At 43.9% G+C, this 19,840-nt stretch overlaps 1 protein-coding gene across 3 annotated transcripts in view; it reads right to left on the bottom strand.

Moving 5' to 3' along the window:
- Positions 1-1,794: 1,794 nt before the first annotated feature.
- The window catches only part of SPOCK1 (SPARC (osteonectin), cwcv and kazal like domains proteoglycan 1), a 3,006,883-nt gene continuing 2,988,837 nt past the window's right edge, over positions 1,795-19,840 (bottom strand). For all 3 annotated transcript variants that reach the window (XM_069652611.1, XM_069652609.1, XM_069652610.1), the window contains one exon: positions 1,795-7,642. In XM_069652611.1, the coding sequence (XP_069508712.1) occupies positions 7,452-7,642 (191 nt within the window). In that variant the 3' untranslated portion in view covers positions 1,795-7,451. The remainder of the gene's footprint in view (positions 7,643-19,840) is intronic.

Below are 19,840 nucleotides of genomic sequence, written 5' to 3'. Positions count from 1 at the left end.
TGACAGGCAGCACAGCGTTATTAGCTTGCTGAGTGATTCAAGAGTGTGCTTGACAGCCAGGCCACTTAGGGTGCATCAGCGTGTCCTGTTTTTCGGCAATCATGACCTAGCACCGCAAGCTTTCCCTGTACAAGGTTATGGCGGTGATCATGGGGATTATAAGTCTGGATATTGTATGGCAACAGACAGGTGCCAGGTCTACCACTGTGAATGTATAACAAGACCTAACATTATCAAGGTGTATCCCTTTTTCATTTAGTATACAGGGTCACACATACTCGCTCCCTTGTGGCCATGTATGTTGAGGTGCAGTCTTACTAGGGTGACTTGGTGCTCTCAGTGAGCTTTGTACATGACGTTTTAGATATGTGGGTAAGAGGGAGATACTAGATGGAACAACATTGCTTATATATTTAAAACTATTGTAGGCATGTGTTATATGCACCACGTCCGATGTCTGGGCACGCAAGTGTAAACCAATTTAAGGGGCAAGGTTGCGTGTGCCATTGAGTAATGCCGACACCTCTGTGTGATGTGTCCTGGTTTTACATGCTTTTAATGGGCTCACTGCGTCACATTGTTACATCACTCCCCGACCGTCAGTCGCTCATGGTTTTCTGCACCATCACACTTACCACAATGTTGCAACCCTACTATTACCATTGATGGAACAACACGCAGTGAGTGCACCTTTCTGAACAGATAACTTCAGAGTGCGCCCTATTCTCCCCCCTTGCAGAAAATTGGGCCTCATCTGGTTCAGATTAGCCTTTCACTCTAAACAGAGGGTTCCTCCAGGAAGCTCAACTGCTTGCCTTACACACTGAATGTGTTACACAGCAAAGTACAACCAAACTTAACTACACACATTGATCACCCTTCCACTTGGACGCCTCCAAAGTTCATTACCGTTTGAAAAGGTTGCTTAGAACACACTTTACAAGCTGCTGCACCCCAGCAGATATCCCAGAATCCCATTGCAGGGAATGGGACTTTTGCACTTCCTGCCTGCGCTTACGAAAACCACATGGCTCCTTCCTGCCTCTTCCTCGATTTCACTTTCCTAACCCCATACACTGTTACCTGCAGAACTATACAGCATGAGGATTCATCTGTAGAGCACAGGTGTGCATCACACAAACATTATACATGTCCTTGCATCCTGAGGAGGCTCTTGGTCATACAACAATCAGGGCGACGTACAAGCCGTGTGTCCACAAGTGTTAGGCAATTGAATTGGGTGTTGTGAGTGGTGTAGGTTTATGACTACTTTGGGGATGACTGCTGCAGAATGGATCCATAGATGGCGAGTGGCTACTGACATGATTATCACCAGGGGATTGCCGCTCTGGTCTGTTGAAGGCATGAATTCATGACCATATGCCCCATTGCATTTAAAATGCTTTCCAGGATTTGTACTTCTTGCTTGGAAATGTGTGACTCCAGTTGTACAAGTCCTAGTATGTGAACATATGAAAATAGAGAGCAGTGCATTCATCCATAATGGTAGACAATGCTTGCTGTGGCCTTTTAGGTCAGCATAGTACAGACACAGTAGCATGACTATTAGCAGGAACAAAATAAAGTGCCTATAATCCAAATACAAAAAGGAAGGAAATATAAACCTATGATTATTGTTTCGTTATTATTGCATAGCAATCTGATAACCACTAGAAATCAAATAAGAGCAACCCACTTTGGCAAACCTCAGAATGCAGCATAGACCATTTTATTGTTCTTAAGTGGTTACATTCTGAATAATAGTTCATGCTAATAACGACAGAGAATGGCAGGTCGCAGACAAACAAACTTTTATTGAGACAGACAAAATTTCCAATTTTTTGGACAACAACTGAGCATATACAACAAACCCTGGAGGTTAGCAACAAGGGACATTATTTTCAACTCTCAATGGAAAAGCATCACAATTTGTTCAATTGCACTACATCTATATTTAATAGTAGAAGAAACGATCACTTTATGGATTGTTCACTTAATGCAACTTAGGCTAACATGGTATGACAACAAACAGGCTCCAGCGCAGCATTGAGAAAGTATAAAAAGACCTAACATTACCAAGGTGTGTCTCTTTTTCATTTAGCATACAGTGCAGTCTGTTCTTTAGAGATACTATGGCAAAGAAAAGTCTGCAACCAATACAGACAGCAGCAACACACAAAACATGAGAGGTATTGTGGCCTATTGCAACAGCAGGGGATACTATAGTACAAATGAAACAAAGCAGGGAATGTTCTCCATGCCAAAGGTCCACAAATAATCAAAGGTATAGCAGACAAGAGACATGAAGTCTTGGAAAGGTGGGATGTTAGTAGCAAACAAATAGTTTTCAAATATACATTTTACATTGCTAACATCAATAGCAGGGACTTGCTGGAGCAAACATTCAGTAGCAAACATTCAGATGTTTATATTGCAAAAATATGCTATTTTGAAAATAGTAATTGACTTTGAAATATACCAGTATTTGTGCATCGGATTTTAAACTAGTATCAGTGCTAATTTGTGCACATTGAACTAGTAGTTCAAATGTTAACCATAGACTAATAGGTCCACGCCTATTTGACACACTTGCTAAAATAATGTGCCATGTTGTCAACACAAATTCAAGCATTCTACTGATTTCTCTAAACGAACGATCTTAAACATGTATTTTGACTTCTATGGGGTAATAGTTGGGCATTATAGCACATCGTTTACCTCAAACAAAACATATATTACTTTAAACAAATGTGAATATTGAATGTGTTTAACAATAGCTTTCTGTTTGTAAACTGTTCAGTTTCAGGAACATTTATAATTGTCAAACTCCTTGAAGTTATGCATTTTGCTGTCTATATGTCATCTCCACCACATCCCCATTCACCAGTTAGAAAGGCCACATGATGTAGGCATAAAGTATTTGCATAAACAGAGTGAAACACCTCAGAAGATGGCATTCTTCCTTAGCCTGTTGTCCGCGTTGGACTGCACTAGCATACAGGGCGATAGTTAACAACTGTTCTATTTTAATTGTATTTATTTATTTATTTTGCTATGGACCTCACTGCGTTACTGTTGTTTTTCTGACCATTACACAAAGTGAACTCAGGTTTGTGTAAGCTGTAAAAACATCAATGTCATTAGGCAACGTGTGTAATTTTGTTGTTTTCAATCCCAGAGATAGTTTTTGAGTTTCCGTGTTAGACAACTGCATTTTCATAATATGATAGGTGTTGTTTGTGAAAATGGCCGTGCTGGTGGGTGTTCGAGAACAGACATATGTACACACAAACACATATACTATAGCACTACTAAGATTAGTATTTCTCTACCTGGTTCTCGAATATAATGTAACATGTATTTTTGATGTAAGATTATTGTTGTATTCATCTAAATTAGTTGGCATGGCAATTGGCATGTTAAAGATAATTTATGTATTCATGATACATACCAATGGCGCTGTTACATAGATCCATGCATAGCACTGCATATATGTAATGTCCCTACGTTCTTACAGACAAAGATATGTATTATGGAAAAGGAGGCCAATCACAATCAAAGTCATTTCTATGGTTTTCAGATTCTGGCTTAAATTGCTCCTGAACAGTGGCACTGAAGTCACATCTTTACTCAATGCCAGAGGACATTGGGCATCATAAAGAGTATGACAGTAAATTGGTTGCAAATCTGCTGATTTACTGCCAATCGCGTTTACCGCTAATGCCACTCAGTCTTGTGGCATTCCCATGGGATTGCAAGTGGTGGTATGCATCCTAATGTGTAGGGTTCATAGCACCCTATAGGGATTTCTGGCAGATTTACTACAAACAATAATTCCACACAGTAAAGCTGCCACTGTTTGGCCTTGAAGTGGAGGATTACCTCCATCATGATGCTTGGGGTAAATCCTCCACTTTATGGTAAAATTCGGAATTGGGCAATGCAGTCAAATTCGAGGTATTTTCACCACTTTCTTACCACGCAACCAAACTCGCAACGAGGCCCATTATGGAGAGGGTGACTCTGTGACTAGAAGAAGAGAGATGTTTTCATTTGCATTAAGTCCGTTCCCATTCAGGTAGAAATTAAATGGCTGATGACACCATTTAAGTCACTTACAATGTCAAATGACACACTGTGGAACACATGACAGCAATAGCTGTCTTATGCCTGACACGTTATATGCATTGGGAGGACATATTTTCCAGAGTTGTAGAAAAAGGAAAAATACATTCAACATTTACATTTCAGATATGTTCCATGCTAGAAATGTTTTCTTTTTTCCTTGTTTATTTAAAAAAGTGTATCCTGGTGCCATTGACGTCAGTAAAGAATCCATTGGAGCGTCTGTTTCCCCAGACCGTTTGTATGCCTTGTCATCTGTACTATACTTAAGGGCGACATGTGTCCATGGGCTGTCTTGTTTCTACAAGCAGAGTGTAATCCTACCCCTGTTTCCACACATGCTACACCACCTATTTAGATTTAAGAGGATTGGGGGCCGGGAGGGAAGAAAACAGGCTATCTGCTGTTTGTGATTTGATGTGATTTATTTATATAGCGCCTATATAGTGTTGCCCAAAAATGGCTACACAGGTTCAAAAGACCAAATGTGTTCAATTCACATAATTGCATACGTTTTCAGTTCAAGTCACTTAAGAAGTTATGACCTACAGTGGTTCAATTAAATCAATGCGCTACACAATTGGACTACAAGACACATGTAAAATGAGCCAAGTACAAAGCCTTAGGACTGTATGCACTTTTAAATTGGGAATTTAAGGGAGTGATGTGCTTTCTAAGCATCCTGCCCTTTTGGCATATGGCATAATGCAAAACATGTTAATGGGCCTCCAATAGTCTTAAATAGCCTCTGAAGACTTCATGTTTAACTTTGTAGTAAACTTCCCGTGGCTTTATGGTTTAAAACTAAATACATGTATACCATTTCATTCCCAGCATGATTGTGTTTAGCTTATAGCTCACAGAATTTGATCTCGTTATTTCCAGACCCATGTGTACTACAGTCCTTGTTGCCATATTTTGATAAACCCTCCTTCAATAGCCACATATACGGTACGTGTAGTTGTCAAGCACAAAACAAACAACAACGCATTGCAACCCCTTATTGCACTGAACACTGCATTAGAAGTCAACACGGTGGCTTTAAGACAAGCGATTGCACAACTGAAGGAGCACGCTCGTGTACAAAAACATAAGCATTTGCTTGGCAGTTTGGGTGGTGCAGATGGGGACTTGAGAGGGACAGATGGGCAGCGTGGGTGCTATTATTTTCTGCCACCTGCCAGAACCCAGGAATTGTCAACACTTTCTTTTTTTAATCACAAAAGGATACCGCACTACTGGGTCTCTGGTGCACTACAGTACAAAATATTTGACTGCATGATATGAAATCATAGTCACAGGTCCCAAGCGACCATATGCCGGCAGTGCAGCTTCATAGATATCAAAACTGTGTCATGATTCTAGGACTTGCAAAGTTTTATGCTCGGAGGGTTTCATGCAAAGTTGTGTATAGACCAATTGTGTGTTTGCGTTTCTTGATATTACCTTGTGGACAACACCTTTGGTGACGTTGAACGCCTGCTAAACAAGTGAGCACATGACACGCGTGCTGTTGTTCCCTTACAGTTTAACAAGGTTTCAAAAAGCTATTAAGCACATGAACATAACTCCATGGGGCCACATGCATGAGGATGCCGGTCATTTGCCATATCATTTAATGTGGCACACTTTAAAAAGCCAGAGCATTCAAACATAAACAACACATCTCTTTTCTTTTGCTTTTACATGGCATACATCAACACTCAATCAAAGACGTTCATCGTTACCATAAATACTAAAATGAACATGCGCTAGTACCTCTTGCCATGGGTTTCAACATATTTCATAGACTACACACCGGGTGAACTCAGAGCTAGAAACTGGCCTGTGCAGGCAGAGTAGTAAAAATGAACCAAAAAGAAACAATTGCACATTCTTTTAGCTGCAAAGTATGCTTCAGCAAGGCGGCCGAGTTTGGTGGCATAGCAATGCAATTTTGGAATCATTACATTCAAGATACAGATTTGTTTTGCAAATCAGCATTACAACTTCAGTGCAGAATACATAACATACAGCGTCATTATGTTTCAATACATACAGCAGGAGAAGGTATATGGTACCGGGTCAAATATTTCAATACAAATGATTGCCTATATAATCTTTTTATATAGATCCCATATGTACACTATTTAAGAAGAGTAACAGCTTACTGTCAGTGATGGCTTGGTTGGCTATCTTGTATGCTATATAAGGACGAGCTTGAAACGGATGGAGATGTAAAAAGGGATGTCTTTTCAATGAACACGTTCGCATTTCATGTCTATTAAGCAGGTGGGGGCCGGATTAAATACATTCCACCGGTGCCGTGCAATTTTGCACTTGTGCCAGACAATTTTTCCAATGTGAGGGCCAGTTTCGTATTGACTTTTGTGCCGATTGCCGAGTGCAAAATATACAATTTGCACTGACAGTGCAGAATTTGATGGCACCGGTACAATTTACATAACCTTCTCATGGACTCTCCTTTGAGATGAAATGTCATGTGCTTTCTTCAAGACAGGCCTCTTATGTATGAAATGCAAATAATTCAGGAACCAGTATTCCAGTATGCAAGGCAGAAACAACATGTGCTTTATTCGGAAGCTGTACCCATATTGCAAAATATGGCACTCTTGTGCAGAAAAGACAATCCCTGCACCTGCCAAAGTTCACTGTTGGTGGCAATGGTATGGAATGTCTGTGGGCACAACAATGAAGCATGGGAACATTAGTCAATGAGAGAGACAGAGAGAAAGAGACATTGAAGAAATCTTCCTTTTTCGTTTCTTTTGTAAATTTCACACTGCAAGGTCGAAAAACCAACTACTTATGCACTGTACAACCGTTAGCCAAACTGTACGCTGTCAAGGATCACCGTATCTTTCACTCAGCCATTATTGTCCCTGGTCCATCACTGGCGCACCACAACAACTCCGTTCATCTTTGCATTTCCTTAGTGGACATTTGGGTGCACAGGGGGGCATGTGCTGACTCTCCACTATGACAAGCTCAATGAAAAGGAGGAGACTGTCAGATTCAAGTCCGTAACGTAGCTGCGGATTCCGGTACCTGGGTGATGGCAGCGTGTTCATTTTTCCCACACTCGCTGCATGGGTGATAACGGAGGATAGAAGTCTTGTATCTTGTTCAATGAGAATTGAATGATGATAATAAATAAAACGTAAATTACATGCAACCTGTAAAACACTACCCATAATTCAAACATGAACAAATATAGTAGCGTTGAAACAAAATACTTTTGTAGCAAGTATTTCTAGGCAAAACTGCCAAGATATTCGTAAATTGCAATCATTGTGTAAAATATCAGAGTCCACTTTTCCTGGTCACTACCATATGTAGCCAACATCATCATCCTTATCCTCATCTTCATCTTCATCATCATCATTGGCTGCCCGGACATGGATATTTAGTTTTCCTTTTTTGTCCCGTTTTTTGGTTTCATGTTCCTCTTCTAAATCATCCAACAGTATGACTGATCCGCCGCTGCCAAAATCTCCTGACGTTTCCTGTTCCTCTTCTGAAAAATAGAAAAGTAAGTTCAATGCCATACACGGCCACTTAAGCAAACGCCTGCGCTAGAAACCAAGACTCGCTCAAATGCAACCCTTCCAACCACATGTATGTATCTTGTAAACTGAGCAGCATGTCACTCTTCACCTCTTGTACATCACCTGTTGGAATTTTGATTTCAGATGTAGAAAATACACCCACACATATATTCATTAATACTTATGTTTTCATTTATTAAATACAATGGATGATTCACTAAGAAGCAATCAAAAATGGAGATTACAATTCAAATGAACTGTTTATGTATGTATTTATTCATTTATTTTAACATTTATATAGCACACTACATGAGCACTTTGGAGATGTCCAGCAGTCTCTGGTGTTGACTGGCCTTCCTTCTGCTCGATTGAGAGTGACCAACTCTCCTTATAAAACTCACCTGACTCGCCAGTAGCGCTAGCGCATTGGTGTGAGTGCCTGAAACTGCACTCTGCAGTGTCGGCAGAGAGGAGCAGTCCAGCGGTTTGTGGTGTTGATTGGACTTTCTTCTGCTCGTTTCCATTAAGAGAGGGTAACTCTCCTCATAAAACTCACGCGAGCGTGTTGCTGTGAGTGCTTGAGAGTGCAGTCTGCAGTCTGCAGACAGGAGGCTGGAGGCTGGAGATCAGTGACAAAAGAGCAATCCTGAGTATGCCCAAAGTCCCATTCCGGACAGTGTGAAGTGGTGCGAGTATTATTACATCACTTTGGGTAGAAGCAGGTGGAAGCGGTCATCGCCGCTTTTTGTTGGCTATTGGCATACGTTTTGTGAGCCGGAAAGCCCATGAAAGCGAGGGATTGTCTATTATCTGAGCCTATTTCCATGGACTTATGCAACAACCAAGGGCAAGCTGGTTTGTCGCCCTCATGGTGCAACTCTCCTTATTCTTGGTACACTTTTTTGAAGTGCTTCTTTGCAGTGTCTCGCAGTTAGGTATTTTGGTTTCGACTGCTGCACTGCCTGGTGAGGAATTACACTAAAACAACCAGAGGAAATAAGCAAGCGTACTTGTTCATACCACTGTCATATAATCCATTGCTGGCAAGGAAGCGTGTTATGTACAGAACGATCATACCTTGCCGCAGAAAGCAAATGCAGGATCATTATAACCTGCGCTCAAAATAAAAAAGGGAAAGAAAATAAGAATGGAAACAGCCTCCCCTTGTGACCTAATGTAGGGGGAACACAGCCTACTGACATAAGGCTCTGTCTGGGAACGCATGCAGGGGCAGGATTACAAGCTTCTTTGAGGTAGAAATTCAGGCCCAACCGAAGGATCCTGTGTCATTAACTACTTTAAAAGGAAATACCAAATGTAATCAGGCTCTATGGAGATCGATAACAGCAATTTGCTTCTCAAACTCGCTATTCATTACAAAGGAGTATTAATGGCCCCAAGCAAGCAGTTATAGAGGTTCCTATGGGGCCAGAGTACACGCTGTTGGAAACAGTCCAATTGGCCCCTGTGAGCTCATCAGCTAGACTCTCGGCCTCACCTGTGATGTTTGAAGAGACAAATGAGGAAGTATCAGTGGTGGAAAGCAGCAGGGACACTTGCAATAACAATTCCATGACTGAGGTGATACAGTTAGCAATAAAGGCCCTATTAAGACTGTGCAGAAAGCTGCAATCTGCAGGGGACTGCATTAATTCGCATTGAGAAATGGCACATCATCCAGGGTTCCACATCGGAGGACGGCAGAGTGATGGTGGAATCCGCCAATGAAAAAGAAACAGCTGATAAAGATTTGAACAAGCAGGACCTGGTAAATGGCCACAACGAGCATGACATATTGGAGTTAGATAGCTAAGGAAATGTGATGAATCCGATGGTGTCATCACTCACGTTCCATGTGTCCAGTGGATTGCATCAACTACCCGATCTTGACCCAGGGGTTGGCTATAGGAGGGAGGATCACATGGGTGGGGGGGGCATCTTCTGGGGGAGTATCATGGCATCATTGGTTGAGACATGGTATCCCCCTTTTTCTTTTGAGGATACCTCATACTTGCCCAATGCCTTCATGACATATTGCCATACCTGCCCTCATCCACCTAGGTAAGGGGGTGTCTAGTCAAAGGATCGAGAAAAAAAGGGTCGACAGGACAAAGGATCGACACCAAAGGGTTGACAGGACAAAGGATCTTTTTTTTTTTTATTATATATTTTTTTAGGTTTTCGTATAGGTAAAAAAAAATGGTTTTTAGCAAAAAAACAGGGGTTGAGGGGACCCCCCAAAACAAAAAAAAGTACAAAAAAAAAAATCGATCCTTTGGTTTTCGGTCCTTTGGTGTCGATCCTTTGGCCATTCGACCCTTTGGTTGTCGATCCTTTGACCTACAACCGGTAAGGGAAAGGAAAACCTTTTCACAAGATCTGTATGCAAGTCGTCAAAATCTGATTTGCCTTTTAAGACTCATGAAAGTACCTTCTCAGACTAGACCTACAGGTCATCCAGAACTGGTTTGCCCTTAAAAATTACTGAAAACACTTAGCCAGACTATACATGCAAGTCGTCAAGAATGGACTTCCATTCCCATAAATACAAGAATACTGTCTTTCCCTCTGCTGCTTGACCAAGGGCGATGTGCATTTGACCACCCTGGCACCCTCATGTGCAAACCAGCTTGCACTTGCAACAGTGGGCCAAGATCCACCTTAAGATGGCTGCCGCAGTGTCTCACCACATTCACTGTTTTCGCAAGCAGAAGTACCCGGCAGTCCTATGCATCCCGATTGGGTAAATCCTGCAACTAATGGAAAGTTGGCATCAAGCCAGGAGGCATAGCTTGGCCTAGATCCAAGGCCCTGTTCCAAGACTGATGGCCCGGTCTCTCCCTCTGCTGCTTGACCAAGGAGGATATGCCTTTGACCACCCTGGCACACTCATGTGCAATCTGACCTACACTTACAACAGTGGACCGAGATCCACCTTAAGATGGCCACTGTGGCCACTCACCACCTCGCCTGCCTTTGTTTGCCCAAGCAGAAGTAACTGGCAGTCCTCTGCAACCCTCCAACTAATGAAAAGTCGGCATCAAGCCAGGAGGTGTAGTTGTGGCCAGCTCCAAGGTCCTGTTCCAAGGCTAATGGCCCGTCTTTCCCCGTCTGTCCATGGATTCCGGACTTTCTGATGTCTGTACTACACATCATACACATGCGATCTATACAAATCCGATTGCTGCCACCACGAGACTTCCTTACTAGTATCAGGACTACTGCTTCCACTTTTCAGGTAAGAGGTACACAAGCCCCCCATCCACTCACGACCTACATGCCTAATTGCACTCCCCTTGTTCCCACCTGCGGCTGCCATGTCCTGCACCTACTCAGCATCGTTTCATCCTGCCCCGAGTTTGCAAGACCCTTTATGTGTTCCACGTCCTGAAGCAAACCCTCTGACATCGCCCTTTTGCCTCCACTCACATGCCTGCCTGCCTTCCAGTGCAATGGTGCTCCTGCACTCTTTGCTACACATCCATTTAATCACTTCATGCTGCCTACCCCCACTAACAGGCTATACCTGCCTGCTACACACCCCAGGTGGGATAATCACCATCTGGCTATGGAGATGCTAGTCAATCTGGACATTTGTACCTTCTGCAAACCAATGCCAGATCTCCTTGTCAGCACGTACATGTAACCGGCAGCATTCTGTTTGCTACTCAAAACATTGCAGTATCATGTATTATTGCTGCCCACATTCTGTATGCCTGGCTCACTGCTGCTCCTCTGATCCTATAAATTCTGCCATGCTATGCTATTTAAGTATGTGCTTTGGCCTACTGTACTGCTTTTGTTTGCGTCTCATCTCATTTGCCCTTTGCGGTCTTGTACGCTCCAAATGTCAGGCGCTGCAATGCCGCTGCTTGCATCGAGGCACTGGAATGATGTTATCTCTAATTTACTGGAGTTACCCATTGCTGCTTCACGCACCATCAGCGCTACGCCTTGTATTGCTATTAGATTAGGTGCATCATCATGTTGTAATATTGATGATACCACCATATCCGTTTTTTGCCAACTGATGCTCCCCACAGCCCCAATATTCTGCCATGCACAATTACTGGACTGCTACATAACATTCCTAATTGCACCTGATTTGACTCTGCAGCCCTGTGCTATTCACCATACCTAAACTGTCTAATTATACCTGCATACTTGATGTAGCTCCCAGCACCATGAGGTGAGGTTCTCCCAATCTGTGCACCCATTTTATTGTGGGGTAAAATATCCCTGAACTCCATAAGTAAAGGCCGGAATCAGTATGAGGGCTCCCCACAATGAAAGGCCCACTGTCAATCCACATGGAAATAAGGCCCTGCAATGTCTAAATGAAAAGGAGAACATTCAGGCGTCAAAGCCTGGAGATGCCTGAAAAAGTTCATTGCCTCCTCGAAGGGGAAGACAAATGGCATAATTTGCCGAAGTATGAGAAAACTGAAATAATATCCACCAGAACTATATTCCACAGCCCCCTAAATGGGATGGCAGCATTGTGAGCTACAGTGTTAGAACTCACCACCGGATTGCAAGGACGGTAGGAGCACGAATAGCAGAAAACCCTGGAAGTCGCTGTAGAATTCTTCCTACAATTGTAACCCTCTGCTGTTCAAGGTTTACAGGCAGAGGGATCAAATAGTTGGAAGAGGAGACACACACACCCTTGGACACCAACTGGGAATAATAGAGAAAAAAACCACGATCAGTACTGTGAATACTAGTACGACCAAAGGAAACAGAATATCAACTACACCAACCTGAACGGTGGTAGTCAGCACTGATATTGCAAGCAGGGAGCGGAGATTTCCTCAGTAGAGACCGGGAATTCCAAAGCAAGTAAGCACATGAACAAAACAAGAGTCTAATGAGAAATCAATGCGAAAGAATTCATTAGGTACAATATACGTGGAAGGAGGAATGGTTCTTACCATGAGGTATTTTTGTATTCTGCCTGTGGTCCCAGTTTTAAGTTCCCAATGTCCAAGGTCCAAGGTCCAAGACCCTATCCCGATGACACGAGGACGCCTGAGAGTCCCAACAATCCAGATATTCAAGAACTACCCCGACGGCACCAGGACGCCTAGAAGAAGAAGTGTCTCTAGTCTCTGATATCCGATGCAATGGAGGTTGAGGGATCTTTTTGCGAACTGTTCCAGGAGTCCAAAGGAGGTCAATTTGCAGACCAGATGGTCAGACTCGCCAGGCAGGGGCAGTCCGGTAGGCAGAAAGGGGTCGGCAGTGTGCAGGCAAATGGAAGCAGAATCATATGGCAAATGCAATCCGGTATGCAGAAATGGGTTGGCAGTGTGCAGGCAATGGGAAGCAGAGTCGTAAGGCAAATGCAATCCGGTATGCAGAAATGGGTTGGCAGCGTGCAGGCAGTGGAAAGCAAAATCACAAGGCAGAAGCAGTCCAGAGAACTAAGACTGAGTTCAGTAAACAATGGGCAGCAGCAAGGTCGAGAGCAGAAGAAAGGGAGACAAAGCAGGAAGACAAGTGCACGGACAAGGCAAATCCAAAAAGCAACAAACAGGTCAAGGATACGGGAGGAACGGAGCTCGATGTTGTAGCTTAAGGTGACGTCTGCGTGTAAAATGTGCCGGCAAGTTTCTTTCCCTAGGTACTTTAACCCCAGATTGCGAAGAACAATGATTCCTAACAGCATCCTCCCCCGATGCAATATCCAATCCCTCGGAGGCATGAAAACTTGCCAGAAGGCGCGGGGCATGGATATTCTCCAGAGGTTCACAGGTGCGATCTTCCGGGCCGTAACCCAACCAGTCAATAAGATACATATGCACTCCCCTCTGTAGACGGGTGTATAATATGGCTTTGACCTCGTACTCTTCAGAACCTGCACCTTAATAGGAGGGGGACGAACACCGAGACGAGTACCAGTACGAAAAGGCTTGACCAAAGATACATGAAAAACAGGATGAATCTTCCAAGAGACAGGTAAAGACAATCTGACAACCAAGGGGTTGATTACATGAGTGATTACGTAGGGGCCTACAAAACGAGGCAACAAAGTACGTCGACCCGGAATTCATAAATGCTTGGTCGATAGCCATACCTTCATGCCAGCTTGATATGAAGGAGCTGGCAAATGGTGTTTGTCTGAGAAGAGTTTAGCGTGACTTTGAGCTTCCTGAAGACGAGATTCAATGTTCTTATGAATTTCCGTCATTTCCCTCACACAATCAGAAGCAGCCGGATTTTTTGATGACAAAACCGGGTCATGGGGTAAGGCACGTGGGTGTTGTCCATAAAGAGCATAGAATGGAGACGTGCCTGTCGAGGTATGCAACGAGTTATTGTAGGAAAATTCGGCTGCTATCAAGACGGATAGCCAAGATTCCTGATGTTGGAGTATCAAACAGTGCAGATACTGTTCAAGAGTGACATTGAGTCTCTCGGTTTGGCCATCCGTTTGGGGATGGTATGTGCTAGAAAACCGATCCTCAATGCCAAAAGAACACGTCAATGATCGCCAGAAATGAGACGTGAACTGCGTACCCCGATCAGACACGATGATGGAGGGAAAACCAAAATAGCGGAAGATGTTCTTCATAAAGAGATCCGCTAGAACCGGTGCGGACGGTAGCCAACGACATGGTACAAAAATAGCCATTTTTGTAAAATATTCCACAACTACCCAGATTGTGTTATATTCCTGTACCAACGGCAACTCTACTATGAAATCCATAGATAGCATAGTCCAGGGGCGTTGTGGTACGGGTAATGGCTGGAGTAACCCCATAGGTTTACCAGGTACATGTTTACACTGTGCCCAAATAACACACAACTCAAGGTAGTTTTGTACATCTTGCCGCATAGTAGGCCACCAACACCATCTCTGTAAGAGATCTAAAGTTTTTCTCCTACCGGGATGTGCTGAAAACATTGTATCATGGCACCATTGTAGGGCTGTTTGACGGGTCTCATCGTTCGGGGGGAACAAACGCCCTTGGATATACGGCATGGAATTTACAATATCCAAATTGTATTCATGAATTTCATTGGGCTGGGTTAGGAGCCACTCAGCAAGAGATGTTTTCAAGGATGGTTGAGGAGTACAACCACAGACAACTTGTGTGGGCAACAAGAGGGGACTGAATTCTTTGTCCTCTTGATCCAGATCATGCATCCGTGAAAGAGCATCACCTTTTGAATGGAGATGAACTGGTCGATAGGTAATGACAAAGTGAAATATTGAGAAAAACTCATGCCATCTCGCATGTCGTGAAGTGGAACATTTGACTGACTTCATAGCAAGCAGATTTCGATGGTCCGTGAAGACCTGGACCGGATGAGAGGCCCCCAGTAGATGATGTCTCCATTCTTTGAAAGCGTCACGGATAGCCAGGAGTTCCCGCTCAGTGGTGGTATAGTTACGCTCATAGGGCGTGAGTTTCCGAGAGACAAAGGCCACTGGGTGAAGGAGTCCTGTGTCGTTACATTGTTGGGACAGTATGGCACCAACAGCGATACCTGATGCATCGGCTTCTACATGAAATGGCAGACTGGAATTGGGATGCTGGAACACTGGGGCAGATGTAAATGCCGCTTTAAGAGCATCAAAGGCTTGTTGATGTTCTGAAGGCCAGAGATAAGGACGTTTGTTGCTGGTTAAAGCAGTCAAAGGAGCCACCAATTAAGAGAATGAGCGAACAAAGCATCAATAAAAGTTTGCAAATCCTAGGAAGGATTGCAAAGCCTTCACATTAGCGGGTCTGGGCCACTCCAAAACAGCCCTGACTTTGGTTTGATTCATACGTACCCCTTTGTTTGTCAAGTCATAGCCCAAGAATTCCACTTCAGTGGCATGAAATATACACTTCTCAATTTTAGCGTATAAACTGTTTTCTCTAAGACGCTGAAGGACCGCGGTCACATGGTCAACATGTTGTTGACGTGAAGGGGAATAAATCAGGATGTCATCAAGATATATTAATACAAAATGGTCAATCATATCTCTAAACACATCCTTGATAAAATTCTGAAATGTAGCTGGTGCATTGCATAAACCGAAAGGCATGACACAATATTCAAACAATCCGTACCGCGTCTTGAATGCCGTTTTCCACTCGTCCCCCTCGCGGATTCTAACCAGATTATAGGCACCCCGCAAATCTAATTTTGTGAACAAGACTGAAGTACCTATTTGATCTAGGAGTGTGTTTATCAGAGGCAGTGGATATTGATTCCTGATGGTAACTGCGTTAAGTGCTCTATAATCGATACAAGGTCTCAAGTCTCCCTCTTTTTTAGGAACAAAGAACAAGGGAGACGCCGCAGGTTAACGAGATGATCGGATAAACCCAGTGCGTAATGCATTGTCCAGGTAATCCTTAAGGATAATATTCTCCTTATGAGTAAGGGAGTAGATTCTCCCATTGGGTATGTTAGCCCCTGGGACCAGGTCAATCGGGCAGTCATATGGCCTGTGAGGTGGTAGGGTCTAAGCTTGAGTTTTGTCAAACACATCCGAAAAATCCTGATATTCTACTGGTATAGTGTGGTTGGTGATAGAACCCACTATCATGGCGGCCTCAGAAAGTTGACGACATGGACCACAGGCTGGATTACCATTATCACCAAAACAGTGGAGCTCACAATACCCGGATGTGAAACACACCTTGTGTGTTTGCCAATCCACACAAGGGTTGTGTAACGATAACCAGGGAAGCCCCAGGATTAGTTTGTATTGAGGAGCAGCAATCAAGTAAAAAACGATAGATTCCTTATGCCCATCTTTATTAACCATTTGTAGATCTATAGTACTTTCAGTAACTAGGCCTGACACTAAAGAGGTACCGTCAACTGCACTGACGGGTTCTGGTTTATCTTTGGTGGTGACAGGTATTCCAATGTCTCGAGCATACTGTATATCAATATAATTACCCATTGCTCCTGAATCAAGGATGGCTAAGGCGGACCATGGTTTCCCATCGCCGAACGGAAGAGTAACTTTGATAGAAAACAGAGAGAAACCAATACCAAAATGGAGGTCCAGAGTTGTAGAACTCGACAGACGGACCTCGTCTACTGTCGAGTCCTGGCGTTTCCCGCCTTCTTGGTTGGTTTCTTAGGACATGACCTAAGGAAATGGTCAGAAGACCCACAATAGAAACATAGATTGTTTTGTTTCCTGTTTTCCCTCTCACTGGGAGTGAGGGGGCCCCTTACCGCCCCGATCTGCATGGTTTCAGCTTCACTGCTAGTAGATACTTCAGGGTGAGTAGTTGCAGGAGGTAAAGGTCTTTTTTCCCCTTTTCTCTCTGCCCTTCTCGCATCAATTTGCAGTACCAGGTCTAAGAGTTCAGGAAAAGCAGTGGGTACTACCGGAACGGTAGCTAGAGTGTCCTTCAATGATTCCGATAGCCCTTTATAAAAGACAGCTGTCTTTTTATCATCTGGCCAACTAGTTTCTGCCACCAGCTGGTTAAACCTTGCCAGATAGGTGAGTAATGGGGAATCCCCTTGTCGGAGGTTCAATAGTTCTAGATCAGTTGCTTTGGTTTTGTATCTGGTGTCAAAGACACGAGCCATGGCATTAATCAAAGCGTCACAGTCGTACAACAAGTAACTGTTTTCCTCCAAAAGAGGATTGGCCCAAGCAGCCACGGTACCACCCAGATAAGACAACACAAACGCAGCCTTAGTGGTGGAATCAGGAAATGACGCGGGTCAACACAAGAAGTGTAGACGACATTGGTTTATGAAAGTACGATAATGTTTGGGGTCCCCATGAAACCTTTCTGGGGCAGCTAAAGGAAACTGGGTAGACATTAGTACAGGAACCGGTTCCTGGCGGGGCACCGGAAAACCAGAACCTGAAGCCACCGGTTGAGCACCTGTACCAGACCCACTAGGTTGGGTCGCAGATTGTAAAACATCAATGCGACGATGCGTGGCATCATGTGCGGCTGTCATGTCAGCCCTTAATTCTGAGACAAGGCGGACTAAATTTTCCAGGGCGTCACATGGTCTCCATTATGAGGCTTCTGATTATGTTAGAACTCACCACCGGATTGCAAGGACGGTAGGAGCACGAATAGCAGAAAACCCTGGAAGTCGCTGTAGAATTCTTCCTACAATTGTAACCCTCTGCTGTTCAAGGTTTACAGGCAGAGGGATCAAATAGTTTGAAGAGGAGACACACACACCCGTGGACACCAACTGGGAATAATAGAGAAAAAACCAAGATCAGTACTGTGAATACTAGTACGACCAAAGGTAACAGAATATCAACTACACCAACCTGAACGGTGGTAGTCAGTGCTGATATTGCAGGCGGGGAGCGGAGGTTTCCTCAGTAGAGCCCAGGAATTCCTAAGCAAGTAAGCACATGAACAAAACAAGAGTCTAATGAGAAATCAATGCGAAAGAATTAATTAGGTACAATATACGTGGAAGGAGGAATGGTTCTTACCATGAGGTATTTTTGTAGTCTGCCTGTGGTCCCAGTTCTAAGTTCCCAATGTCCAAGGTCCAAGACCCTATCCCGATGGCACGAGGACGCCTGAGAGTCCCAACAATCCAGATATTCAAGAACTACCCCAACGGCACGAGGACGCCTAGAAGAAGAAGTGTCTCTAGTCTCTGATATCCGATGCAATGGAGGTTGAGGGATCTTCTTGCGACTTGTTCCAGGAGTCCAAAGGAGGTCGATTTGCAGACCAGATGGTGAGACTCGCCAGGCAGGGGTAGTCCGGTAGGCAGAAATGGGTCGGCAGTGTGCAGGCAAACAGAAGCAGAATCATAAGGCAAATGCAATCCGGTATGCAGAAATGGGTTGGCAGCGTGCAGGCAATGGGAAGCAGAGTCGTAAGGCAAATGCAATCCGGTATGCAGAAATGGGTTGGCAGCGTGCAGGCTGTGGAAAGCAAAATCACAAGGCAGAAGCAGTCCAGAGAACTAAGACTGAGTTCAGTAAACAATGGGCAGCAGCAAGGTTGAGAGCAGAAGAAAGGGAGACAAAGCAGGAAGAAAAGTGCACGGACAAGGCAAATCCAAAAAGCAACAAACAGGTCAAGGATACGGGATCAAGAATTACGAAGCGGTTCCAAACACTTCAATCAGAAGCGCCATGCAGTAGTCAGGGGGCCGGCTTTATTCTATGCGTGTCACGTGCCCTAGTCACATGACCGGCTGACGGCAGCGCCTCTGCGCCAGAAGCATCCTCCTCGTTGCCAGGGTAACCACGAGCGAGGAACGGAGCTCGATGTTGTAGCCTAAGGGGACGTCCGCAACGTGCAAAACGATCAACCAAGGGTTGCCTTTTGCGTGTAAAATGTGCCGGCAAGTTTCTTTCCCTAGGTACTTTAACCCCAGATTGCGAAGAACAATGATTCCTAACATACAGTTACTGTGAAGCAGAGTGCATTTCGGCAGAAAGATTAAAGGAAATGTGTGAATCCATTTTTCCTTTTCAGTTAAAAACCTGTTCCTCAAAAATGTGTCCAAAACTTTCAACATAAGAGTTTGGTTCCTGTCATGTTGGGAGCCTGACCTGGGCTACACTGCTACCATCAAACGATTTTTGTGACACCTAGACAACCCAAGTAATTTAGTATAATATTCTGGGACATTCTGGTTGTGACTGAGAAATATGAATAATTGAGGAAACATGAAAAAGGTAATGAGGAAAAACCATAATTTTGCCTTAGAATGACCTACAAACTTCTAGGTAGGATCATTTGATTCCCCAAAAAAATATTGTGTCTGAAAATGCTGTCATATGTGGCATAATATGATGAGAGAGGGTAATTGTCATAATGTGAGATTTCCATGTGCAAAATCCAATTCCAGCCCCTGTCCCAGTCATATGATGGACGAGGTATCCTCCCCTGGCATCTCAAAACACTCCTCCATTCTCTGGACCTATTGCCTGGCGGATGGGAGTGAACCTCTGAAAATTGTCCAATCCATTCTGTGAGCAAGATGACACATCTGTGATGTCATTTGGTTTATAAATAGGTCACAGCGCCTCAAATGAGGGACTCTCCCTGAACATCTTCAGCTCTGCAGCTGCCAAAATTTGGAACCATCTTTGGTAGTCTTGGAGTAAAAGCCAGGGGCTGGAGTGGGACCTTTCTGGAGGACAGAGAGAGACCTTGACTGACCCCCTTAATGGTCCCTGCAGTGAAGTCATAGCA

Source organism: Ambystoma mexicanum, chromosome 3p (assembly GCF_040938575.1).
Source record: "Ambystoma mexicanum isolate Mex_15411 chromosome 3p, UKY_AmexF1_1, whole genome shotgun sequence".
NCBI lineage: Eukaryota > Metazoa > Chordata > Amphibia > Caudata > Ambystomatidae > Ambystoma > Ambystoma mexicanum.
This window is presented reverse-complemented; position numbering and strand designations above follow the sequence as displayed.